The sequence below is a fragment of the Diadema antillarum genome, unplaced genomic scaffold (genome assembly GCF_040938485.1).
Source record: "Diadema antillarum isolate AM-2024a unplaced genomic scaffold, OU_Dant_1.0 seq00002037_RagTag, whole genome shotgun sequence".
NCBI classification, from domain to species: domain Eukaryota; kingdom Metazoa; phylum Echinodermata; class Echinoidea; order Diadematoida; family Diadematidae; genus Diadema; species Diadema antillarum.
The window spans coordinates 270,658-298,568 of NW_027272689.1; the positions used below are offsets into that span (position 1 = coordinate 270,658).

The 27,911-nt window shown below is 39.6% G+C and overlaps 1 protein-coding gene across 1 annotated transcript; it reads left to right on the forward strand.

Annotated features, from left to right (window-relative positions):
* The first annotated feature begins 1,753 nt into the window (after positions 1 to 1,753).
* Positions 1,754 to 27,200, forward strand: LOC139713718 (isocitrate dehydrogenase [NAD] subunit beta, mitochondrial-like). The gene is made up of 10 exons (XM_071625422.1): positions 1,754 to 1,795; positions 14,734 to 14,796; positions 15,436 to 15,566; positions 16,220 to 16,357; positions 16,898 to 17,030; positions 17,398 to 17,531; positions 18,292 to 18,541; positions 19,331 to 19,425; positions 20,550 to 20,610; positions 26,419 to 27,200. The coding sequence occupies exons 1-10, from the start codon at positions 1,754 to 1,756 to the stop codon at positions 26,491 to 26,493; spliced, it is 1,122 nt and encodes a 373-aa protein (XP_071481523.1). The 3' UTR covers positions 26,494 to 27,200.
* The last annotated feature ends 711 nt before the right edge of the window (positions 27,201 to 27,911 follow it).

Here is a 27,911-nt window from a genome sequence, read left to right on the forward strand (position 1 = left end):
TCCTTTATCTCCTTCACTTTCTCTTCCTTCCGCGCCTAGAGCACTCTGCAGAGTGGATTTGGCGCTATATAAATCATATCAATTATTATTATTATTATTAAAACAGCTTTCCAAAGGCGACCTGCGGGAATAACACACATCAATCTACATGTAAATACAATTTGAATACATTAAAGTAAAATTAAAAGTAGAACCAAAAAAAAAGTTCCGTGAGACCCAGTACTGTAGCACTGGGATACAAGGCGAAAGGCCTCTTCCGACTCTATAGGATATATTCAGTTATTCCCCTAACGAATTGTATACTTATACAGCTTTGGAGTCGAAAGTTACCTATGAATTCATAACGCTTCGCTGCACATATTCGCGGACGGACAAGGAATGTTTGGATAAATTTCAATCGAAAAAAAAGAAAGATAGGACGAACAGTAACTGTTGATTAAAACCAACCACTATAGATTATTGTTGCGAGATTTCTCATGTAATGACGACATAATTTTAATAATTATAGAGCCTAATAAAAAGTGCAACTACCTGTGGGGGTGGGCCCGTAGGGAGGTCGTATGCATGTGACCAGGGGATAGGCCCTATGACCCTCCCCCCCCCCCCACACACACACACACGAAGGAGCTTTTGCATTTTAGACTAGGCCTATTCAACGATCTGGTACCCCCTTTTGTTGGGATATTGGAGGTTTTTAATCAAAGAAAAATTCGGAAGAAACAGGAAAATGTGGGTTGGTTAAATCGTGGTATCTTTCACATCTTGTCCCGCATAATAATGCTCGTTTTCAGTGTGTTCTAAGTCTATGGAGGCGGACAGCAAAGGGAGGATGTGATATCGGGGGTATATATAAAGGGATAGTAATAGAGATCAGTGGGGATTACTCGGTCCTAATCGCCCTCCCCCACGCGCAACTACTGAGTATATATAGGGATCCTTTGTATTTTCAGAATTAAAGTTCAGATCCGCATTTGTTGGGTTATTTAAAAATTTAATCAAGGAATTAAGGAAAACTAAACACTCGGGGAAAATGTAAACGGCTGAGCTGATTCGTGTTATTAATGCCACCTCTATTCTGTTCCTGATGTGCATCTTTAGTGTGTTGCGTCTTGTGTTCCTATAGAGATGGAGATCACTCTCACCTTAAAAAAACAAACAAACAAACAAACAAACAAAACAAACACAAACAAAAAAATAAACAAAAAAAGACACACACACGCAAAAAAAAAAAAAACACTACGGGGGCAGGGAATGAAGAGGGGTGGCAGATTATGCCATATGTGTATGTCACAAGAAATGGTTTATAAACACGTATGGACCTGTTTTGTGCGTGTGTCGTAAGTGTTTTTGCTTTTGCTTTTGTTTTTATTTTGTTTTTTGCTTGTTTATTGGAGAGGGGCTGGATCGGCTTTTTTTTTTTATGTCTCAGTTTTTTTTTTTGTTTTTTTTTTTGACTGAGTACTGAGTACTGTACTAAGTACAGTCAGTATGTGTGATCTTTACGACCACAGAACTCAGCGTAGAGTTCTGTGTGTCTGCGACTCATGGTTGCCAATCTAATATCACTGAAATATATACTTTGAAGAAAAAATCTAAATATTCAAATATGAAAAGAATTTTGATAAATTTATTATTGTATATCAATATATACTCATCAAAATAGATCATGATTAATTTTTTTTTGAAAGATTGTGGGCGTAAAAGCTTTTAGCATATAAATGGTTTTGCTTGGATTTTGTTCTATTCAGACAAAATGGCGAGCTCCATGCAGAAAGTACTACGATCTGTTTTACAGGTGAGGGATTGCGAAACTCTTCATTAAGTGACTTTGTAGTTTGACGTAATACTTGTGTAATTGCCAGGGAATAAGCCACATTCTGAAAGGGTCAAGACTGTGACTGACTCCACGAAGTCACTTTACTGTAAATTTCTTTATTTTGCCAGAACGATGTAATTTTATGTGCAGTTCTAATTTGGTGTAACCGCACCGCTACCGGCCGGCGTGCGGCACCCGCCGCGCCCCGAACCAGCAGCGCAACGTATAGACCGGGGGCCCAGAGCATTTATTCAGCTGAAAAGGGTCACACTTTTTGATGGTCTCATCATATAAGGATGTGGCCAGGGGTCAATAAAATGAATTGCTGGCAAGTCACATCCTGTACCGTAAGCCTAGGGACCACAAAAAGGGACCCCGAAAAATCGATTTATTCAGCCGAAGGGGGTCACGGACAAAAGTTGATGGATATTGTTCCTTTGGGTGTACTTATCATGAAAACAGCAATGCCAGCTATTTTATCCTGTACGGGGCCCCAGACAGTAGCCCCAAAGGGTCCCACAAATATGGTGTTATTCAGCTGAAAAGGGTCACGGCTAATTTCTTTTGCAATGGAAGTAGTTCCCATCAGAGATATCCAAAACACCAATGCCAGCTATTTTATCCTGTACGGGGCCCCAGACAGTAGCCCCAAAGGGCCCCACCCCCCATAGGCCCTACGTACAAACACACACAAACATTGATTTTATTCAGTTGAAAAGAGTCACGGCTAATTTCTTTTGCAATGGAAGGAGTAGAATCTACCAATCAGTATTCAGAGATATCCAAAACACCAAAGCCAGCTATTTCATCCTGCACGGGGCCCCAGACAGTAGCCCCAAAGTACCCCACCCCCTATAAGCCCTACGTACAAACACACACACACACACACACACACACACATTGACTTTATTCAGCTGATAAGAGTAACGGCTAATTTCATTTGCAATGGAAGTAGTACCCATCAGAGACATACAAAACACCAAAGCCAGTTATTTTATCCTGTACGGGGCCCCAGACAGTAGCCCCAAAGTGCCCCCCCCCCCCTACACACATACTCACACAATAGTTTCATTCAGCTGAAAAGGGTCACGGCTAATTTCTTTTGCAATGGAAGTAGTACCCATCAGAGAAATCCAAAGCACCAAAGCCAGTTATTTTATCCTGCATGGGGCCCCAGACAGTAGCCCCAAATTGCCCCCTTACCCCCTCCCCCCCCCTCCCCCCCCCCCCCCCACACACACACATTGATTTTATTCAGCTGAAAAGGGTCACGGCTACTTTCTTTTGCAATCGGAAGTAGTACTCATCAGAGATATCCAAAGCACTAAAGCCAGTTATTCTATCCTGTACGGGGCCCCAGACAGTAGCCCCAAAGTGCCCCCTACACACACACATACACACACACACACACACACACACACATATTGGTTTCATTCAGCCGAAAAGGGTCACGGCTAATTTCTTTTGCAATGGAAGTAGTACCCATCGGATATCCAAAATACCAAAGTCAGATATTTTATCCTGCACGGGGCCCCAGACAGTAGCTCCAAAGTGTTTTGCTTTATTCTCTTTATTGTTTGCATCTCTTCTTCTTCTTCTTAAATATGCGCTCCTTCGTCTTCATTTTCGCGACAACGACAACGTCCTCCTCATCATCATCAGTTTTGCTGTTCTGGCAAACATTTTCCAGCGTATCGGCTACGTTCGATTTTAAAGCGGCGAGAGCGGAAGACATGCGTAATTGAGTCTGGGAAAGCGTATGAACAGCGTAGCTAAAGCGGCCAACAGCGTTATCGAAGCAGGAATGAAGCGTCGTAGGAACAGGCCTTGATTTTATACGAGAGTAGAGAACTTAGTGAGAGCGTCGTTAAAGCGGGAAGGTCGTGCTTTGATCAAGAAAGCGGCGCAGCAGCGGGACCATGTCGTCGGTGTCTAGTCTGCTAGTTTAGACTACTTCCCGTTCTTGTGCCGCTGTTACTACGGTCAGAAAAACCTGGAATTGTTACGCTCATCCCGCGGTATTTACACTGTCACTGCTCTCTCCCCGTTGGAGCTACGATTCAAAATAGGTCAATCTTGATGGGGAGATGGGGAAGAAATTTTGAACCAGTTCAAAATTTTTTGAACCAGTTCAAAATTTCTTCCCGATCTGTAAAATTGCCAGATCCAACCCCATCACCCAAACGCTGCTACTACGATGCTCCCGGTCCCCGTACACTTTTGCCACTCTCTCCCGATCTGACAGATTGAATAGATCGGGATGCAGATCTTGATAGTGGAATTACATGTGGGGACACTTTAGGAACACTCCGTGGGGCCCCGTACAGCTATATAACTGGTTTCGGTGTTTTTGATACCTCGTTGAGTACTACTTCCATTGCAAAAGAAATTATAGCAGTGATTCTTTTCACTTAGAATAAAATAAGACGGGAGCTCTTTCCGGCTACTGGCTGGGTGCCCCTTAACTGGATGGGTTTGTGTTTTACGTATCTCAGCAGTTAATTCCACTGCCAAGTAAATAGGCATACATGACTCTTTTCACCTAAAAACACTTAATTCATATGAAGTGGGAATACCTTGGGGCTATACCTGTCAAGGTCCCTGCATCCGGGCCAATTTCGCACCTCTTTTAATCGAATTCTTTAATGTTGAATTAGATTTAGCAAAAATTTCGCCTAGATGACATGGTAGTTCAATGTCATAATCTCTTCATTCAAATTCATTTTGAAACATTCACATTACCTCTAACCTTATTCTAAATAACACTTTTTCAACTGAAATCCATATATAAGACAAACACCATTCCACTATCCGTTCATTCATAAATTCATGATGATATAGTCACGTGATCACACATGCTGCGCTCGTTCATTCAAATTGATTTCTGGCCATCTAATTTACCATGTTCTGCAGTCAATTAAATAGATATGTTCATGCTTGACCTCTTTCCTTATTTTCTTTCATCGTAGTTATTGTTTTGTAAGCATCATAGCATTTCATGTTTTCGTATTCGTTTAAGAGATTTTGACACCAGTTTTTTTTTTTTTTTTTTTTTTTTTTTTTTTTTTTTTTACGTGCTTTTTGAATCCGAAGAAGTAAGAAGCCACAAATTATCTGGCCGTTACGAGCGCTTTATTACGAGCGGTCGGCCAGTTCCAGGAAGTCAAGGTTATGATCCTCAAATGTTTTTTTTTTTTTTTTTTGATAATTCTTTCTATGTCTTCTAGAGATATACGTCTGTATCTATTGTGCTGTCATGACTATAAAAAATGAAGTTAATCTGCATTACTGGTACACGTATAGGCCTATAATTACATGTATATGAAAGAGAAGGAGCGTTACCAGTCTGGTTACAGAACAACCAAATCCAGTTATACTAGATAAGAAATATGATACTTTTACTGCTTTATAACAGTAATTCATAGATGAAACGAAAACACACATAGAAAGACACGTTAAAATGATCTGAAACAAAGAAATAGCAAGATTTGAATTTGAATGAACACGTTTGGAATTTGACTGTCTTTCGCGAAATTTAATGACTGAAATACCCTTTTCGGCAAGTCAAGGCGAATTTGCATGAACGTATGGTACCAGCCAATTTGAATACCCATTTTACGAATTCGAACCTTCTATCAAATGAACCAACAAAAGTGCGAAATTGGCTGGGAAAACCTAACTGGCTTTGATGTTTTGGGTATCTATGATGTAAACTAAGGCCTACTTCGATTGTAAAAGAAAAACAACTATGACTCTTTTCAGCTAAATGATGTCATAATAATCATGTGGGGGAGGGGCACTTTATGGCTACTGTACTGGGCCCAGTACAGGATGAAATGACTGGTTTTCGTAATATGGTCATCTCGGTTGTGCACTATACAGAAGTATGCTTCCTTTGCAAATTTCTTGGGCGTTTTGCTACTGTAACCTATCGGACCCCGTATACAGGATAAGATGACTTGCTTTGGTGTTTGTGATATCTCTGTTCAGTAGGCCCTGATATTTACGTTACAAAAGAATTTGTAAGACCATTTTCAGCTGATTCACAGTACATGTATAATGGATGGGACACTGTGGAGCTACTGTCTGTGGCTCTGTACAGGATAAAACAACTGGCCTTGGTGTGTTGAATATCTCTGATAGGTACTTCTTCCAGTGCAAAAGAAATTACCCGTGTTTGGGGCTATACTGTCTGGAGCCCCGTACAGGATAAAATAACTGGCTTTGGTATTTTGGATATCTCTGATGGGTACTACTTGCATTGCAAAAGAAATTAGCCGTGACCCTTTTCAGCTGAATGAAACTAATGTGTGTGTGTGTGTGTGTGTGTGTGTGTGTGTACGTGGAGAGGGGGGTGGCACTTTTTTGGGCTACTGTCTGGGGCCCCGTACAGGATAAAATAACTGGCTTTGGTGCTTTGGATATCTCTGATGGGTACTATTATACTTCCATTGCACAAGAAATTAGCCGTGACCCTTTTTGGCTGAATGAAACTAATGTGTGTGTGTGTGTGTGTGTGTGTGTGTGTGTGTGTGTGTGTGTGTAGGGGTGCACTTTGGGGCTACTGTCTGGGGCCCCGTACAGGATAAAATAACTGGCTTTGGTATTTTGGATATCTCTGATGGGTACTACTTCCATTGCAAAAGAAATTAGCCGTGACCCTTTTTAGCTAAATGAAACTAATGTGTGTGTGTGTGTGTGTGTGCGGGGGGGGGGGGGGGGGGGGGAGGGGGGGGGGGCTCCTTTAGGGCTACTGTCCGGGGCCCCGTACTGGATAAGATAGCTGGCTTTGGTGTTTTTGATATCTCTGATGGGTACTCCTTCCATTGCAAAAGAAATTAGCTGTGACTCTTCTCAGCTGCACGAATAAAATCAATGTTTGTGTGTGTTTGTACGTATGGCCTATGGGGTGGGGCACTTTGGGGCTACTGTCTGGGGCCCCGTACAGGATGAAATAGCTGGCATTGGTATTTTGGATATCTCTGATGGGAACTACTTCCATTGCAAAAGAAATTAGCCGTGACTCTTTTCAACTGAATAAAATCAATATTTGTGTGTGTTTGTACGTAGGGCCTATGGAGGGTAGGGCCCTTTGGGGCTACTGTCTGGGGCCCCGTACAGGATAAAATAGCTGGCATTGGTGTTTTGGATATCTCTGATGGGAACTACTTCCACTGCAAAAGAAATAAGCTGTGACCCTTTTCAGCTGAATAACACCATATTTGTGGGACCCTTTGGGGCTACTGTCTGGGGCCCCGTACAGGATAAAATAGCTGGCATTGCTGTTTTCATGATAAGTACACCCAAAGGAACAATATCCACCAACTTTTGTCCGTGACCCCCTTCGGCTGAATAAATCCATTTTTCGGGGTCCCTTTTTGTGATCCCTAGGCTTACGGTACAGGATGTGACTTGCCAGCAATTCATTTTATTGACCCCTGGCCACATCCTTATACGATGAGACCATTAAAAAGTGTGACCCTTTTCAGCTGAATAAATCTTCTGGGCCCCCGGTCTAGTAGTGTGACTGTAGTATGTATGGACAGGGCAGGCAGCGGCAGGCAGGGCCTGTTCATTGTCGCGCTTTGATCCTGTGATCATGTGATGTGTGGAATTGGTTGCATAGTTTGAATTTCGCACTTGATTTGCGCCATTTTTTAAATTCATGAACGACTGTGAGGGAATGCACTTACCTTTATATTCGTAAGAGTGGTCTAAAGAGCATCATTCATGGCAACGGTCAAATTAAGGCCGAAGGGCATATCAAATGCTGTTGTCCCCTTTTCAGTCTGAAGTTTCAGTGCAAAAATATCGCCGTCGAACTTGAATGCCCTTTTTTCAGCTCCCCACGGTGTCGCTCCTTTGTTAGATCGACCGCTTTTTTTGTATTGACAAAGCACGCAAACCGTGTTGTATTGAACACCGTGTTGTACGAAGCTTTTTTGATTCAGTTAAAATAATCATTCGAAACTTTGTCCTCGATTTAAACCATTAATCTAATGAACAGTGAATTTTCATTTTCCCATACAAACTCATCAACAGTCAAAGCCAATACATTTTTATGTGCTCTGCGCGCAGTGCAGTGTGTACTAGTGTTCTGTGTGCCAAAAACTAGGTGGTCGGTTTCAAAAGGGTGGTCGATGTATAGTAGAGTTACCATACACCTAGCGGAGACCCGGCTATGATGCGGCGGGGTCCTGGCGGCTACCTCGCAGTTTCGCTAAAGTGAGAATCACGAACAACTCCCTATTGCCACATCAGTTCGGGAAACCCACTCACAAGGGGGGCCCCTCCTTATAAGTAACCCGTCCCCCTTATAAGTAACCCCGTCCCCCTTATAAGTAACCCCCGGGGCACCCCTTATAAGGAGTCTCCACGCTTTTTTGCAATGCAACGCGAAAATGAAAGGACTGCGGCAATTCGCTTGATTATGTCCATAAAGCTTCACAAGTTTCCTAGTTACTCACGAAATTTGAGCAAAATCGGTTTGAGGCATCATATCTAAAATCATGGATTTAAATGCGATGTCAAACGACCCATGCGAATGCTTAAATGTGAGCGATTACTGGCGTGAGTGTCGCCAATGCTTGAGTGCAGACGTGGCGACTGAGTACGAAAGTCTCCGTACTCAGTCGCCACGTCTGCACTCAAGCATTGCCGCGCCGCTGCGCCTGGCGACACTCACGCCAGTAATCGCTCGCATTTCAGCATTCGCATGGGTCGTTTGATATCGCATTTAAATCCATGATTTTAGATATGATGCCTCGAACCGATTTTGCTCAAATTTCGTGAGTAACCAGGAAACTTGTGAAGCTTTATGGACATAATCAAGTGAATTGCCGCAGTCCTTTCATTTTCGCGTTGCATTGCAAAAAAGCGTGGAGACTCCTTATAAGGGGTGCCCCGGGGGTTACTTATAAGGGGGACGGGGTTACTTATAAGGGGGACGGGTTACTTATAAGGAGGGGGCCCCCTTGTGAGTGGGTTTCCCGAACTGACATACGGCGACTTCACGAATAAATCATGGGTAAATTTCTATCATTAACACAGTGACAATAAAAAATGAAATATACATTACCCCATTGCCTTGGTTCTTTTACCAATTTATCTGGAAACTGCAAAATTTTCCACATTTTTTAGTAGTAAGCGGCCTGCCCTAGTGGGAGAGCCGTGCTACCATTTTGAACGTATATCCATTAGTAAGCATCTATGCATGTAGCGAGTAATACGTAGCCTTTTGTCAAGGCCCTCTCGCTGTATGGTGTAGAGAGCCCAGCTGAGTAAGGTAGCGCGACTTGCTTCGCTCGTCCCTGCGCTCGTCTGTTACAGCGAGAGGGCCTTGACAAAAGGCTAGCATGCAACGTTAGTGAGCATCGGTGAGCTGAAGATAAATTCGCCTTATAAGACAACATTTTCTGCATCATAAGTAACGAAATGCATCAAAAAGTCGCCGATTTGAATCATTTAGGTTTAATTGACCCATGTAAGTATTCCTAGTAGTTTTTGTTGAAAAATTAAGGAAATATAGCGCAGAAACGGCACCCGTTTTGTACAACATTAAGATCTGAATGCGAAAACGGCACAGCCCCAACACGCTGCGCTGCACGTTGGGGCTGGTCGCAGTTACCATACACCAAGCCATGACAGAGCTACCAAGTCTCGCACATTGTGAGTGAGACTCAAGCATTTAGTGTCTGTCTCACGATCTCACACATGACACCCATTTTTCTCACGCATTGGCAATTGAAGGCATATTCCCTTTTGTCTTTCAAAATAAATAAAAAATAGTCACTTAAGTATGCACCAGCCTGCACCATTAAGAGCTAAAAATTGAAAAAGCTCCCTATCGTTGGAGGGCGGACACGCCTCTTCCACACCCTCCCCTCACTCAGTCGCTTTGCTCCCTCGCTCTCGCACATGCACGTACGCCGAGATGCTGAGTCATGAAAATCTCACTCATAAAAATTTTTTGAACTTGACATCTATGCCATGAAATGAGATCAATTAGAGGATCTTGTATATGTAGATTGATAAGTATAAATATAAACATAAATAGTGTTTGAATCAGCCAAATATTTTTTGTTTTCTTGAAAAAATCTCGCATTTTAATAACTTTTCACGTTCACGATTTTCCCATTGTAAGTGGCGGCTTCGAATCCCCCATCGTCGTAAGTAGAGAACTCACTAGCGCTGAGCCAGCGCGCGGCGTCCGCATACGCGGAATGGCAGTAATAATCACACAACATCCATTGCGACTCCCGCGGCAGCAACCACGAAGCTATTCACGGGCTCCAATTGGGCAGCCGATTCACTGCAACCAGGCGTTACAAGGTCCATTTCGTGTACTGTTGTTAACACATGCGCTTACATGAGGTTGATAAATCTTTCTTTCAAAAATTCAGAAAACATTTCAATCTTGAAAAAAGTGTAGTTTCGATACTGCCATATTTTGCGCAATGTGGATTTGATAAGTACAAAATACACCAAAGGTCACGACAAATAAGTGTGGAATTTCGACGTAGCACCCTGAACAGATCATCCTCGGGCTACTAGCGGTAGGTAGCTGACGCAAACCCACGTACAGGAAGGCAAAAGTACTTCACGTTTGTGATTCGAATACGTTATTTGCCATACGGCCTTATTACATTTGAAAAGAATGATATCAATGCACCCCTGTCATATTCGATAATTGATACAGCTAGCGATCGTCGCTAATGCCTGGGCTCAGAAGTTTAGCACTGCATGCGTAGAAAGCGATGTACGTGCGCGAGAGCACCATCTAGTGCTGAATGACGAACGCTATGTTAGGTTCTATTCTCTCGTCGACTTGTCTTTGCCAATTGGAACATATCCCCAACAATAAAATACAGACTGATTTTTCGCTGGTCAACTTCAAGCTGCTCTTTATTTCCAGCGTGGTTCTCCACTGCACTGTTGCTGTCTCCATTGTGAGTGGGAGCCCCCTTAGTGGCTAGAGCATGCTATTTGTGTAGGCTGAGAAAAAACAAACAAACATTAATTCAGGCATCTGAGTCCTGACTCTCTAAAAGTGTGCTACCCTATATCTAATTCACCAACAATGTTTTTTTTTTTTTTAATAGATAGGCTGGCTTAACTAGACTTGACTAGAGTAGAATCTAGTGATAGAGGTCAGAGTAGATCTAGATCTATTTAGCTATCTAATCTAGACCCTATCATATGCAATGATATAGCTAATAGGGTATAAAATGATTGTAAAATATAAATCAAGCTACCCTAACCCATAATTCACCAAATTCAACCATAGGGCCATCCAGAATTCAACGGCTTGCTACATGTAGAAACCCAAAACATGCTGCCCACAATTTGACCATTTAAACCCTGTTCAAATTTTGAGTTCCGGCTGCATGTAAAACCTGGGCTTTTGCATGCGGTTGAATTTTGGCATGGGAGGTCGAACCTTGGTGCTGGTTTTTTCTTTGGCATTTATGCAGTCTGTTCCCATCGTCTTAAAAGACATTTAAAAAAAAAATCTTCTTTCCCTGATTCGAAACAGAGTGCCCAGGGTTGTGCCTTTGAGGCTTACAGGGGATGATCAGCTAGTGCATGTGCACCATAGGTTGCAAATCACTTATTTCATGTAATTGAAGCGTAGTAATATCATGGCGGTGTCAACCTTTATTTTAGTGTATGAAATAGACTAGACTGAATAAAAATTCATCAATTGGGACAGTATAGCCAAACGACTACAAAATGTAGATCTATTTCACAAACCTAATTTTACCCATTACAAGTTATTAGCAATTGATTAGCATATATAGATCTTTACATACCGGTATTCAGAGATTCAGTTATTAAAGCTTATCAAATTTAATATTGAATTTCCTTCCGTATGAGTAACTAAATCCTAACATCTGCAAAGCTACGCATTCTGGCTGGTCGCAATGAGGGGCCCTCCTTCCAATAAATAAATTTAGAACCTGCGGCTCTACATTTCAAAGTGATATTATCCTATGTAAAATCATGAAACCAAAATACATGGCAGGGAGGGATGAAAGCTACACTACTGAAGACCAAGAACTTTATGCAATTATTCAGAGTCAAATGCAATATTCTTACAGTGCTCATCTACAACACCTAACCTAGTGGTAGTGATAAAGATAAAGCCCAGGGTGCTTTCAAAACATGCTGATGCTGATACTGCATCTTCTGGAAGAGAATTCCACTCTCTAGACAATTCTAGAAATGTCAAACTGTGTAGCCTTTTCACATGCCATGTCTGCAAGCTTTCACATCTTAGTTATCTGTGCTATTTTTGTCCCCGCCGAACGAGTTCGAGCAGGGGACTATGAAACGGGCTCCGTACGTGTGTGTGTCCGTGTGTCCGTCCGTCCGTCCGTCCGTGTGTCCGTCCGTCCGTCCGTCCGTCCGTGTGTCCGTGTGTGCGTCCGTGTGTGATCAAAATCTTCAATTTGCTACTTCTCTGTCATTTATGAGCCAATTTTGATTCTGTTTGCTTTATATGATAGCACTACATGGGAGCTTTGAAACTTCTACACAGAATTTCAGTCGTGACCTTTGACCTTGACCTTTGACCTATATTGTACATTTTGCTACAAAATGCTACTCCTTCGCCATTTCTAACCCGATTTCGATTCCGTTTGCTTTATGTGATGGCACTAGGTGAGGGCTTCAAAACTTCTACACAGAATTTTGACCTTCGACTTCTTTGACCTTTGACCTTGATTTTTGACCTATATTGTACATTTTGCTATGAAATGCTACTCCTTCGCCATTTTTAACCCGAGTTCGATTCCGTTTGCTTTATATGATGGCACTAGTTGAGGGCTTCAAAACTTCTACACAGAATTTTGACCTTTGACTTCTTTGACCTTTGACCTTGATTTTTGACCTATATTGTGCATTTTGCTACAGAATGCTACTCCTTCGCCATTTCTAACCCGATTTCGATTCCGTTTGCTTTATGTGATAGCACTAGGTGAGGGCTTCAAAACTTCTACACAGAATTTTGACCTTTGTCTTCTTTGACCTTTGACCTTGATTTTTGACCTATATTGTACATTGGCTACAAAATGCTACTCCTTCGCCATTTCTAACCCAATTTCGATTCCATTTGCTTTATGTGATGGCACTAGGTGAGGGCTTCAAAACTTCTACACAGAATTTTTACCTTTGACTTCTTTGACCTTTGACCTTGATTTTTTACCTATATTGCACATTTTGTTACAAAATGCTACTTCCGGCGGGGACATATGTTACGCACCGCGTAATTTCTACTTTTCCTTGTTTTTAAGGTCATATCTCAACACATATTGCAAAAAAAAATGTTTTTTTTTTCGCAATGAATTTTTTTGCAATGAAAAAAAAAACTTTTTTTTTTCATTCTGGCAAGAAAATGAATTTCATGTTTATAATTTTAGCAGTCATCCAGCAGCTAATAACAAAATTTGTTTTCCTCTTGCTGCCTGGGCATTTAGACACATTTCCCAGGATAGAACTAAGTGGGCTTGTGGGTTTGAAGAATTCTGCTCACTTGTTTGCCAGTTATAGCATATATATACATGAAAATGTGGTTCAGAGAAAATCATTTGCACATGTTTTTATGCCTCCGCCACGAAGTGGTGCCGGAGGCATTATGTTTTCGGGTTGTCCGTCCGTCCGTCCGTCCTTCCGTCCGTCCGTCCTTCCGTCCGTCCTTCCGTCCGTCTGTAATGAATTTTGTGGACAGGGTAACTATCAAACCCTTTTGAGGTTTCCTAATGAAACTTGGCATGTATGTGTATTAGGGGGAGAAGTTGTGCCTATCAACTTTTGAGTGCACATGCTCAAGGTCAAAGGTCAAAAGGTCAAGGTCAAATACATAGAATTTTACTATTTCCAACATATCTATTCAATGCCTGAAGATATTTTCTTGAAACTTAGTATATACATGTATTACCCAATTAAGATTCTCTGGTGAAAGTTTGGGTCATGAGGTCAAAGGTTAAAGGTCAAAAGGTCAAGTAAAAATATCAAAACTTCACCTTTTTTCTCTGTACCTTGGAAATTGTTCAAGGTATCTTCATGGAACATAGTATATATACATGTACTGACTGGCAGTGATTATCTAGAGAATTTAGAGTTCATGGGGTCAAAGGTCAGGGGTCAAAGATGAAGGGCAACACTTCAAAATTTTACTATTTCCCCCATGTTTATGCAGTTCCAGCAGGATAATCTTTTTTTTTTTACACTTGGCGTATGCATGTATAACCTAATAGAGATTCTCTGAAAAGTTTTTTTTTTCTTTTGTTTTTGCCTCAAAGGTCAAAAGGTCAAAGATCAAGTGAAAGTGCTGAACTAATTTTTTCCTCCATATCTCGGAAGTGGCTTGAAATGTACTACATATTTATGCATGTTCTGCCTGACAGTGATTATCTTATGAATTTTAGGGTCAAAGGCCAGATGAAAATTCAATACAGAAATTGCACTTTTTCTCCATACCTTGAAAATTACTCAATGCATAATAAACATATGAATGGGTCAAAGTCAAGTTAAAGTCCTTAAATCCCAAATACATGCTCTCCTATTCATCCAATTAAACCTAGGTCAAGGAAGGTGAACATTCAACACATTTGTGACAAACTTGTCATTTCAATATTTTGCCAATTTTGTGAAAATGTAATCACACATTGTCCACATGTACTATCTAGACCTATTAGGAGAATCATGCATTATGGCGGAGGCATACCAGTCGCCATAGCGACATTTCTAGTTTGTTATGCTGGTATGACATCTTGGTGAAATGCACAAAGCTGTCTACACCATGAAATGTTCCAACATTTATGGTTGTTTGTAATCTTTCTTTGCTTTTTTTAAGAGAGGCAACTTTCTTGTTGCAGTTAATTTATTACATGCATTTTGTATTTGTTCTTGTCCAGGTCACAAAGTCCCCCAAGTATGGCATACACAGATGTTTGTCTACTACATCCTGTACGAAACAGGTGAGTTTGCACTGTACATCATAGTGTCTAGCATGCCCATGGATATCGAATTGTATACATACATGTACAAGTGTGTTTAAAATACAGCAAGAGACATGATGATTTAGAGGAATATGTTTTAAAAATGTAGACATCATGTAAATACATGTCTTTGAACTTTGGTCAACAACTTTTGAGAATTATGTCAACCTAGACTATATCTGATGATTAAACATGTTTCATTTGATATACCATGGGAAAAATGGACAGTGCTATGGTACACCTCAAATGAAATCCAGGGAAACATACTCAAATTAGACATTAACAGCATGGTATTCTGTAGGTTTAAATCTGAATTTATTATTTTTTTTTTCTCAAAGTCTATACACATTTTGCATTTTTCATGCATCAAAATCACCTGAAAGTTTTGTTTTCCAATTTTTGTCAACAAATCTCAATATCATTCCTGCAGTAGTCTGCAGTAATCTTTCTTGCATTTATCTTATAAGAAGTGTTTTCAGTAGAACACCCATTGATTTCATTGGACCTTCACCTTTTAGCATGATAAACATAACAGTGATGATATAAATGTCTGGTGTTTTTGTTTTTTGTCTCATTGATTGTTTTTTCCCTTGTTGATTTTTGTATTAAATCAATTAGGCCAGTTCTGATGAGATGAGAACTGTGACTTTGATTCCTGGCGATGGAGTTGGACCAGAACTCATGCAGTCTGTCAAAGAAGTCTTTAAGGCTGGTGGTGTCCCAGTGCAGTTTGAGGAAATCTTTGTCAGGTTGGTACTTTCTGCATGTTATCAGGTATGATAATACAGACTGGGTTGACTTTTGACTTGAAAAGATGTCTACAAATTTTTGATTTTCAAGTTGATTCTGAATGTATAGTTTTGTGGGACATGAGTTTGATTAATGTTCCTTGTCGTGTGACTTCAGGATTCTGTTTTACACATGTCGAATGAAATATTGTGTCAAAGGTTTTTAATATAGGATTATTGCCAGGATTTTTGGGTAATACATCTTGTAAAAGATAGCAGCGAATGTGCCTTGTATGACAAAGTAACATGGATAGACTATTAGAATGTATGCATGTCATTGACCTAAGCTTTAGATTTAAAGGACGTATCATAATAACCACCCAGATTTCCATTAGATTTTTTTTTTTTTTTCCAATGACATGGCAATGGCTATGTTTTTATCCCGTAAATGAAATGAACTGTATCTGTGTTAGAAGTAAGTGGCAGGGAACATTCTATTAGTAAGTGAGAAGAACAAGACCTTGTGGATAATAATCTGGACATGTTGTAGAAAAACAACCTACTAATAAGAATAACTGCATTTAGTGGAGCTGGTGCACCAATATTACTTCACATCCTCCCAGTTTACTCCATGACCGGAATGAGAGATGTGCCTTTGTACGTTAAACACACAGTGAAATTCAGGAGAACCGCAGTGCTGATGTCGAGGAGGTGGTGGAGTCTCTGAAGAGAACGCATGTGGCCCTGAAGGGGATCATCCACACCCCTGAGGGGGGAGTAGGGCAGCTCCAGACCCTCAACATGAAGCTCAGGTGAGGCATGGCCAGGGAATAGTACACTGTACAGTCAACCTTGCTTACTGTAAGTCGACCTCACATAAGTCGAATAATTCCCAAGGTAAAAGGTCTTTTAAAGTCCTCTTCTCTTTATATTCTGTTGATTTTAATCTCTCATAAGTCAAATTTTCTCCAACTCGAAGCTATTCAGTCCAAACAGATTCGACTCAGGCAGGGTTGACTGTATTTCGCATTTGTGCACATGTAGCTACGAGGTCTGCTGAATTTACACAAGTGAGTTTTATTCTGTGCTCCCAATGCGAGGATGTGTTTGTACGTACTGGTGTGTGTGTCAGTGTGTGTTTGGTTGTAGTGAGCACACTGCAAGGAGGTGTGTCAACTTTGCTTTCAAAAGTTATTGCACCTTACCTGAGTTTTCTGGCACAGAAATCTTAAAGAAGGAAACCAAGGAACATCATGGCTCTTATAATGTAATCTCACACAGTCTTGACACATTGTGGTATTCTTTCGTCTGATTCCGCTGTTATGTCTCGCTTGACTATCTGCCAAATCTAGAAATGAGCTGGACCTGTTTGCCAATGTTGTGCGCTGCCGTACCCTCCCTGGACTCAAGACCAGGCACAGTAATCTGGACTTTGTTGTCATAAGGGAGCAGACTGAGGGAGAGTACAGTGCCCTTGAACACGAGGTATGTTTACAATGATTGAGGACCAAATTTTGCCTAGAATAGAATTACTTGAAGTGATGCAATTTTAACTGTCAATATCAGAATGGCCTAATTTCTGCCACCAAAGATACAATGCAGCACATGGACACCAACATGATATGAGTAATTGACCATTTGGAGTTACTTCTAAAACATCGAGGCTGTTGTTAATTTAACAGATATCAAATCTACCTCAAACAAAAGCATTGCAACATAAATGCCATATGGAGTAATGAATACACTATCATCACTCATGATGACTCTGTTGATCTCCATATTTTGCAAATGGGGACATACTGCACTTAGTGACAGTCAATGAACGAGTCTTGTTTCCCCTATCTCATTGCAGAGTGTTCCGGGAGTCGTGGAGTGTTTGAAGATCATCACCAGAGCCAAATCAGAGAGAATAGCAAAGTTTGCCTTCGACTATGCCACCAAGCACAGCAGGAAGAAGGTCACAGCCATACACAAAGCAAACATCATGTACGTTCAAGCCCGTTCAAAATTCAGAGCACTGCGTATAACATGCTTTTCCCATACACTTGTTCTCTCAATGGTCAGCTTGAAAGTGACATGAACAAACAACGAGTGAATGGAAACTGAGGTGATCCAAGAAATTAAGGAATCAGTGTATGTAATATATTTTTCCCAATGATGGTTATATGTCATGATATTGCATTACATACATTCTCCATTCCTTTGCAGGTGACATATTTAGTGGAACTTCAATTTACAAGTGTTCTTTTTTTTTAGATGAAGTGCAAATTCATTAGTTGTAAGGGAGATACTGTGTATAGAGCTGTTTGGTAGTTTGTGCACTATGCAGCTATAGCATGTAATGCCTCACACAGTTGTGGATACTATTGAATGAAAATATGTTGCCCCATGGATGGTTCAATGTCATATACAGGTCATATACAGCATTTCAGAATAATGGCATTCTAGATTTTGACTGCTTGTTTGTTGTTTTTTTCAGTGAAAGGCATGGACAGTACCAGTGAATGTAATGTTAATCTTTAAAATGTGTGTAAGACAAGTCCAGAATTTTGCTATAAGATGGGTAGTCTGTAGTTGGTGGAGAAAATGAAAAATTTGAAGTCAGTGGGCAGTTGACAAGGGCCTAATGCAGTCATAAGCTGAAACTAGAATGGTTCTTCCCATTTGTCTCATGGCTACAATGCTTTAACTGGATCAGAGGAAAATGAAAAAAAATCTCACATTTTACCCTAAATAATGATTGCAGGAAACTCAGTGATGGTCTCTTTCTGGAGAGCTGCCGGCAGGTCTCCACCCTGTACCCCAAGATTGAGTTTGAATCCATGATTGTTGACAACACCTGCATGCAGCTGGTCTCCAACCCGCATCAGTTCGACGTAATGGTCACGCCCAATCTCTACGGCAACATAGTGGATAACCTCGCTGCAGGCATGGTGGGAGGGGCAGGTGTGGTTCCAGGAGAGAACTTCTCAAAGGACTATGCAATCTTTGAACCAGTGAGTACGGCACCAACTTGTGTGCCAATGTGTGTGTGTGCATGTTTGTGTATAAGCAAGATAGAATGTGTGTCTTTCTTTGTGTGGGCAATAGAGAGGGAGAAAGAGTATGTGTTTGTGTGTGTATGTGTGTGTATGTCTGTGATTGTTCCATGTGTTTATGAGACGTGAATTTCTGTGGGTGATTGCATAATTTGATTGTTTTCAAAGTCAATCTAGTTACATACCCTGTATTCACCTGGGTTGGATCAGAAAATACACAAGGTCATAGTACATAATGTTTTCAACTTTATATTATTTAACCTTCACATCCAACAAGAGGCCATTCAATTTACCTACTTTACTTCCAGCTGAAATCATTTATGTGCTTGTAATTCAGTGTGTATGCCTTCATTGCTGCTATTTCAATTAAACTTTTTTGTTGTTAGGAACAATATTTGACACAAAGCTTTGCTGTGATGCCTAAAAATCCACTGTGAGAGATGACTTGCCTGTTATTTTTCATTGGATTTATTTTGTGTGGTATATTCATGAGATGAGGATCACTGAAGGGGAGTTCATTGCACTCTAATCCACTCTGTCTTTGTGTATTCTGTGGTGACAAAAGTTAGGAAAGTGATCAACAGTATGCTGAGATGTTTGAGGAGTGATAGTTGATGCCATTCTAGTATATATCTGTAGAGACTGGATGTGGCAGTGTTGAGTGGTAACAGCTCTGGATGTGGTGTCCAAAGAAGCATAAAATGACTTGTTACAACCATCATTACTTTATGTCACAATCTTCCCCAGGGTGCAAGACACACCTTCTCCCAGGCTGTGGGTCGTAACATCGCCAACCCTACCGCCATGTTGCTCAGTGCAGCAAACATGCTCAAACATCTCAAGTAAGCAATACTGTACTCTCTTTAGGCCAGGAACCAATTTAGACAGTGCCGCACACTGGCACTGGTCCGATGGTCCAGGACCATTAAAATCGCTGTCAGACCAGTAACTTTTCAGGAATAGACCAGTAAAAAATGGAAAAACTGGGTATACCTACTGGTCTGACAGACAGATTGACCAGTAGAAAAAATGGGTTAGTGTGCAGCCATGCAATAGACATGTAAATGTAAGTAATTGCATGGTAGCAGCCCATCAATTAGTAAGAACACTTCATTATTCTAGATTAAAAATATAAATAGCAGTAGTGTCTCTAATTCTTTGTGTAAGTGTGAAAGTATTACTTAACGGTATGTTGACCTGATATCATGTGACCAGAAACATGATAGAAAAAAAGCTAGTGATAAGATGAAGGTATACTAGTGTTGATTTTGATTTTTAGTATTGGCATTATTGTTATTGGCCTTGCTATTGTATTGAGCAGTATTATCAACGTTAGAGTCGTAGTCGTAGTCGTAGTCGTAGTCGTAGTAGTAGTACTAGTAGTAGAAGTAGTAGTCGTAGTAGTAGTAGTAGTAGTAGTAGTAGTAGTAGTAGTAGTAGTAGTAGTCGTAGTAGTAGTAGTAGTAGTAGTAGTAGTAGTAGTAGTCGTAGTAGTAGTAGTAGTAGTAGTAGTCGTAGTAGTAGTAGTAGTAGTAGTAGTAGTAGTAGTCGTAGTAGTAGTAGTAGTAGTAGTAGTAGTAGTAGTAGTAGTAGTAGCAGAGTAGTGGTAGTAGTAGTAGTAGTAGTAGTAGTAGTAGTAGTAGTAGTAGTAGTAGTAGTAGTAGTAAGTAGTAGCAGAGTAGTGGTAGTAGTAGTAGTAGTAGTAGTAGTAGTAGTAGTAGTAGTAGTAAGTAGTAGTAGTAGTGGTGGTAGTAGAAGTGGCAGTAGTGCTGCTTGTTGAAATCATAGTACTTGTAGTAGATGTAGTAACACCAGGATGATGATGTTGACAATGATTATGAAAATCGTTATTTTATCATGACTGTCTTAAGTCTGTTAACAGCTATAATGTCACTTTCTATGGAAAAAGAAAGAAAAAAAGGAGTAAAGCTTAGTAAGTATGTCTCATCTGCTGCTCTTATTTCAGCCTTGATGTCTACGCTAAGTCCCTGGTTGATGCAGTGGAGAGGGTCATCAAAGCAGGAAAAGTAAGTCACCATGTGATATTCATGGTGAAAAATCTAACAAACCAAACAAAGATCCTCCAGTCTATGTCCGTCATGTGAGAGTACGGCAAATTTCTGACAATTCTGCATGCCCCATAGATTTTTTTTCTCAAGGGGGAAGTGTTTCGGTAAATGCAGAGAACACAAGAATCAATGGTGCATGCATTTAATACAGTGCACTCCCGTTATAACGAAATGCTCGGGACCGGCAGTTTTCTTTTGTTATAACGAAATTTCGTTATACTGTAAACGTCAATATTTTCGCGCGATTAATTTTTCGCGCTGAGCGGCTCGAAAACGTATTCGCGGGTTCTTAAATTCGCGCTCCGCAGCAGGTTACTTTACTGTAGTACACATTCACTGCTTTCATCCAAAGCCTCTGTTACATAGCTTGCTATGCCAGCGTACGACAAGCGACGTAGCGAGCGGCTCGACTGCGAGTACAAGCACTCAAATACGTAGTACAGCTGTGACTCTAGTACCGTAGTCACGCGGGACTGTAGCTGTAGCATCGATGCGTGCGGTGCACACATGCATGCTACAGTACACAGCAATCTAGGGTATCGTCTCTTCGCACAGTACTAGTAGCGTAAACATGCCTGTACATAAGATGTACTACGTAGCAAGTTTGAAAGTTTGAAAGTTTGAAAGTTTGAAAGTTTATTTACTCACAACCCAAACTCTGGGTATCGGAGTCCAATGAAAAACATATAGCACATTATAATATCAATAAATAATAATTGCAAATAACTCTGAAAAGTGTACAAAACAACTATAACAAACAAAATAAGAATGAAATGCGATTGATGAAAAGAAAAAAAATGTACAGAAATATACAATATATACACGATATATAGTGAAAAAAAACAAAGAAAGGGAAATATGACGAGAGAGAGAGAGAGAGGAGAGAGAAAGAAGGGATATATGGAGGTGAAGAGGGAGAGTGAGAAGGACACAAGACTGGTGAATTAACAAAGGATATACGAGTGACTTTTGGTTCAGGAAAAAAAGAAAAAAAACAGAAAAAAAGAAAACACACAAAGACATATGGAAATGAATTCATACGCTAAGTGAACAAGAAGGAAGGAAATATGGACGAGAAGAAGAAGAAGTAGAGAGGGGAAGAAAAAAGGAGGAGAGAATGAAAAGACAAATAAGTTACAAATCAATTGTAAAGAAGGCACAGCCTGTAAAAAAGGCATGTAGTATTTGCAAAAAGGATAAAAAATACTAATAATCTAAACATGTGTCATTATATAATTACAAAACTTGGATAAATTGGAAAGGACTGTTTTCTTTTGACAATTAAATAATTGATCCATCTTCATAGTGTTGGGGTATTTCCAGTAATATTTTTTTAAGTATTTCTTTCGTTGTTCATTAAAGAGTCTACACTGAAAAAGGTAGTGAAATTCATCACCAATTTTCTCTTCATTACAATGGGTACAAAATCTTTCGTTTCTTGGAATCTGATTGTATCTTCCAGAGACAATTGGCAGTTTATGATTAGCGCAACGGAATTTACATAAAATTTTTGCCTGTGAATCATTAAGGTGTCGAAAATACTTCTCAAAATGAAGATCCTGCTTAAAAATTCGATAATTTAAACATTGAGAATTTTTGTCTACATTACTATGCCACTCTTGTTTATAAATATCATTTAATCTGGTACTAACTAAACTTTTGAAGCCAGCTAAAGTGAGATGTGCTGCTTGGCTGTTCCAAATTGCAGTTAGACCTAAGTTGTTAAATATTTCTTTTATCCTAATTACCCATGTCATCGAATTTTCTTGCCTCGCCGATAAAACATATTGAAAATTATACAAAATATGCGCTATCTTTGACATATTACTGTTAACAAGTTTAAACCAAAACATTAACATCCGAAGGGTCACTGTTTTTTGTAATCTATCTTTACCTATTTCTCCGTAAACCATACAATTCGGAGTTCGCTTATGTAATCCAAGAAGTTCCTTACAATATCTACAAAAGAAAGTTTCAATTTGGGCGAGGTCTTCAAAACCCCAAATTTCACTGCCGTAAAGCAAAATAGGCATGATCAAACGTTCAAATAGCTCTAGTTTTACGTCGATTGGAAGGAGGAGAGGTAAAATTTTACTTTTCATAGAATACAACGCTCTTTTGGCTTGGGTTACTTGTTTGTTTATAGCTTTCTTAAAATTATTATTATAATTGAACGTCGTTCCTAAGTAAACATAATCATCGCAGACACAAATTTTGTCATCTCCGAAAAGAAAGGTAGGAGCTGTTCTAACTTTTCCACGGGAAAAAATAACTATCTTAGTCGTAGCAGTATTAACGGTCAGATGCCACAATTGGCAATAATCAAATAAAGCATCAAGAGCTAACTGGAGTTCCTCAGCATTTTCAGCCAACACAATCGTATCATCTGCATATAGTAATGTGAATAAATCAACAAACATATTCACTTCTTCGGTAGAACATGTTTCATTGATACCTGACGAAAGAAAATCCAGGCCAGGGTATCTCTGAGACAGAAATGACGAAAAATCGTTTAAATACAACGAAAATAATATTGGTGATAAATTCTCACCTTGTTTTACACCTATGTTACTCTTAAAAAAATCTGATTTAGAATTGTTATAAAAAATGCAGGATTTTGACTTTCTATAGATATCCTTAACGACCCGGAGTAATTTACCATTAATTCCATGGTCAAACAATTTCAACCACAGTGAAGATCTATCAACCAAATCGAATGCTTTTTTGTAATCAACAAAAGCTGTATACACCCTTTTCCTTCTCTGTAAATAAAAATCAAGAATAGCATGTAATGAAAATACATGGTCCATAGTTGAATATCCGCATCTAAAACCAGCTTGTTCCTCTCCTAACAGGCATTGTGATTCTACAAACAAAGTTACTCTATCATTTAATACTGCCGTGAATAGCTTCCCAACACAGCTCAATAATGTAATACCTCTGTAGTTGTCAACACAATCTCGTGAGCCCTTCCCTTTATACAATGGTTTTATCAAACCGTTTACCCAATCTGTTGGGACAATGCCACTGTCAAATATAAGATTAAACAATTTGGTTATCAACTTGACCAGATTTTTTGAACTATTCTTCAGAAGTTCATTCAAAATCAAATCAAGGCCTGGTGCCTTGTTATTCTTAAGTCGTTTCATTTGATTGACAACTTCCGATATTTCAATCTCTCTGTCTAATTCTTCATTTGACATATCATGAAGCAGTGCTTCAATACCAGCATCATAAGATCGTACGTTACCACTACCCAAACTTTTAAAATGATCATAAAAATCATGCGATGATAGTTCTTGAGATGTTTCACAGTATCTATTCTTCCTATTAATCAGTTTCCAATAATCTTTCGGATTTGAACTTTTTAAATTCCTTAACGCTGAATTTAATTGCCAGGTATGATTTTGCTTCTTTAAACGGATAACATTTTTGTACAGCTTACTTTTACGTTTCATTTCACTCTCACTGTGATCAGTTTTAGTTCGACGGAAGACATTTCTTGCTCGTATAAAATCTTTTCTTGCATCAGAACATTCCTTATCAAACCAAGAATTTGCGTGAAATTTGTTTCGGCGTGCCTTGAAATTCTTTGTTTTAGACTCAATAACCATATTACACGCATCTGCAGCATCTAAATAGATATTACGTAGATTACCAGTGATCTTATCAATTTCACTTTGAGAGATGTTTCCTTTAGCAAGTGTCTCTATGTAATCTATTGATGCAAGTATTTCTGCATCATCAAAATTTTGAACGAACATATTTCAGTATCATCGATGAAGCGCACACAATTCATCCCGTTCAAAATGTGCGTAGAAAATTGTGAAGATATATTCGCGCGTTTTTGAATTCGCGCTAGCCGAGCGTAGCGCGAAATCCGCGAAAATTAATGTACCGCGAAAATTTCCACGTTTACAGTAACCGAACAAATACAATATATAATGAAAACAAGGAAACCACACATATATATCATATTCTGTTTGCTGAATACTCATCGTACACTGGAAAGCTATGGGAAATGGGATGGGATTATTGTATTACAATATTAAACGCAAGTTCCCCTCAGAAACTGTGCATGACACAAGGAGCGAGCACAAAGTGATGTGGAGCGTTTGCCCGTGCAGAGACGCTATAAATGCTTGTTCCGCTACGTATTTTCGAAAGCAATTCTCATTTCGTTATAAAGGAGCACATTTCTTTTGTTTTTCTTTGTCAGTGGCGCTTGGAAAAGACTTCATTATAACGAAAATTTCGCTGTAACTGTGTTCGTTATGAGCGAATTTTGTACCGTAGACTTTAATGGTGTTAATTTTGGGACCAGAAGTTTTACCTCGTTATAACGAAATTTCGTTATAACCGTGTTCGTTGTAACGGGAGTGCACTGTAGCTGAATTCAAGGTGCTGTGTCAAATTTCTGGCAGGTACCGGTACTTCTCCTGCTCTTTTATTTTGCTCAGGTGGACAATTTAATTCTTAACCAGGCCATTGGAGTCTCAACTGCGCTCCTGACTAGTATCCCTATCAAATGTAGTGTTCTAAATTTGGTATCTTGTGATAAGTATTCAGTTAAAGTCAAAATTTTATTCATGTCGATGTCATTTGTCAGGAAGCAAAAAAAATTGTGAGAAATGTAGAATTTCCTATCAATTATTGGAGTGCTATTATGTACCTGACTAATGTTTTCATCGTATTCTTTCTGCAAAATATGGTCTCAATTAATGGGTGTACAATTTAAGTCCATGTCTCATTCATGACAATGCCATTTTGCAGAGGAAGCAGAATTATCCTGAAAAAAATATACACTTTCCATTCGTGCCATCTGACTAAACATGATAGTAGACCGGGGGCCCGTTTCATAAAACTTGTCATCAGTGACAAGTTGTCATAGATGTGATAAGCTACTGAAATCCTTGCATCTGATTGGCAGAGAGCAAATTTGTTATAGAAATGTGCCAGTTGTCACTAATGACAAGTTTTATGAAACAGGTCCCAGATGTGAAGAGGCTTATCTGCCAGTTGTTTGTATCAATTACACTCAGCTGGGTAAGACGGAAGTTTTGAGGAGGAGAGAGACAACAGGAGAAGGTAGAATGAGCAGATATTCATAAAAGACTTGAAAGTGACAAATCAGTCTCTGAAATATTTTTGGTTTGTATGGGCAGTGCTGCTCTGAACTCTGCAACATCTACATATTGTACCTTTTAGTTAAAGGCACATGGTCCCGGTGGTTCAGTCAAAGGCGTACGCGGGCCCACGGCACAAGTTTCCTATAGAGACCTACGCTATCTACTCCTCTTTTGCGCTTGCGCTGTGGCCCGTTTCTCCCGAGTCCGAAGAAGTCCGATCCACTGTAGTCAGTGGGTCCGATCACAGTTTGGCTCATGATTCGGCTGAGGGGGATGGCAGCATTAGCAAACTTCTTTTGTGATGTCATACTAAGAAGCACATGAGCACGCTTCCTGGCATAACTACAGACTGCGTGATGCGCAGAGAAGACAACGAAGGCAATGTTACCTAGCAACACCTACGCGCTTTACTCTTGATGACAGCTCAAATTCGGCAATCTTCGTATCATGCTAACAGTGATCGGCAGTATCATCCAACAGTGCCCTCTAACCCACCGGGACTATGCGCCTTTAAAAGTTGTTACCCTAAAATTATTGTTTTAATTGTGGCGACCACATACAACTGGCTTTCAGTGCATCACCCATCAACCTACTCAAATTCATTCATGCATGGATCATTCTCATTTCTAATCGACAGGTTCGAACCCGCGATCTCGGCGGTTATGCCACATCCCAGGACTTCACTGCAGAGGTCATCAGCAACATGAGATAGGATTCGCACTGTCTTGCCATTCACTCACAGGACTTTGAAGTGAACAGTAGAATGTATTTATGTCAGAGTTGCTGAAACATTTATTTATGAGAAAAATCAACTCTAGTTTTTGTTTTCACTTTGAAATATATTTCGTGTTACACACTGTTCCGATATCTCAAAAAGAGAAGACTTTTTGGTGAAGGGTACAAATGATTAATTGGTGAAACAAAGTGTTATTACAATGACAGATCCAATGGTTAGTAAAACTGGTGAGTTCCTTTACCTGCATTTAATTTCTTTTCCTTATTAGAATAAAGTATTTATTTGAAAAGAAAGGTTAAAAAAGAAAACAGAAGCAGAGCCATGTACTTAAAAGTAAAAATATGATTTTGAACTGAAATCTACCCTCGTCTACAGTGGTATAAATGCAAATTAATTCAAAACTTACCAAAAATAACCAATTGATAGATATTACATAATGGTGACCACTTCATGATGGAATGAATAGAGATTTTCCAATCTTTTATCCTTTGAATTGGTGAAAGCACCAACCGACATGCCTGTTCATGGGAATTGTTTTGTGGTTTAAATAGGTTTCATCATTTATTAAAAGTGCAGTTGTGTGTATCTCATACCATTCTTGAGAAAGTTGCATCAGAAAGAAGAAAGAGTAAAAAAAAAGGTATAGCCCCTATTATAATGATCTAGTTTTGGGAGCTGCAAAGGCAGGCTATCTATATCGCACAAAGTACATGTAAGTATTTACTATATGCTGGGTGTGACCTGCATGCTTTTTAATCTTGTACCAAATAAGATATTATGATGTAGTACATGTTCTTGTTCTATCTTGAAAGATTGTTTTCTTTGTTTTCATGCAGATTTGAAATGTGGGAATAATCACATTAATGGAGTGGAGTTTACTATAACATCATAATTCATGCAATGTTGGAAAGTTTCATGAGAGCCTGTACGAGAGGTAAATGTTCTGAAAAATAACTTGTGAAGTATATTCATCACTTCTTAATTAAGCATACACTGTGCATTATTAGTGGTTGGAGTAGAATTTTCATGTGTTGATTTTATTGGTTCTGTATCAGTAACCACAGCATTTGACACTTATTTTGAACAATGACTTTATGAACCAAATTGATCTCGCATGACTCATTCATGTGTTTGACAAATGTTGATAGAATTTATGTGACACTCTGGTCCAGTTCTTGGTGCTAGTAAAGGGTTACTTCAAACAATTGAAGATTGCATTTTGTGGACCTTCTTGCGTGTAATTTCTGCAAACTGTGAGATGACTGTACAGCAGAGGACAACTCCCCTATGGTTGCAGGGGCAGCAGAATGTTTTTCAGGGTGGGGCTGCGAGAAGGGGGGGGGGGGGGTCAGGTCAAAGTTGAATTTCCAAAACTTTGGAAATTCATGGGTGTT

Bases quoted from the DNA above. Each gene is read 5' to 3' on its own strand.
- LOC139713718 (XM_071625422.1), top strand. From the start codon at position 1,754: ATGGCGAGCTCCATGCAGAAAGTACTACGATCTGTTTTACAG. The intron at 16,358-16,897 runs GTGAGGCATGGC...TGCCAAATCTAG, and splicing joins ACCCTCAACATGAAGCTCAG to AAATGAGCTGGACCTGTTTG. The intron at 18,542-19,330 runs GTGAGTACGGCA...AATCTTCCCCAG, and splicing joins ACTATGCAATCTTTGAACCA to GGTGCAAGACACACCTTCTC.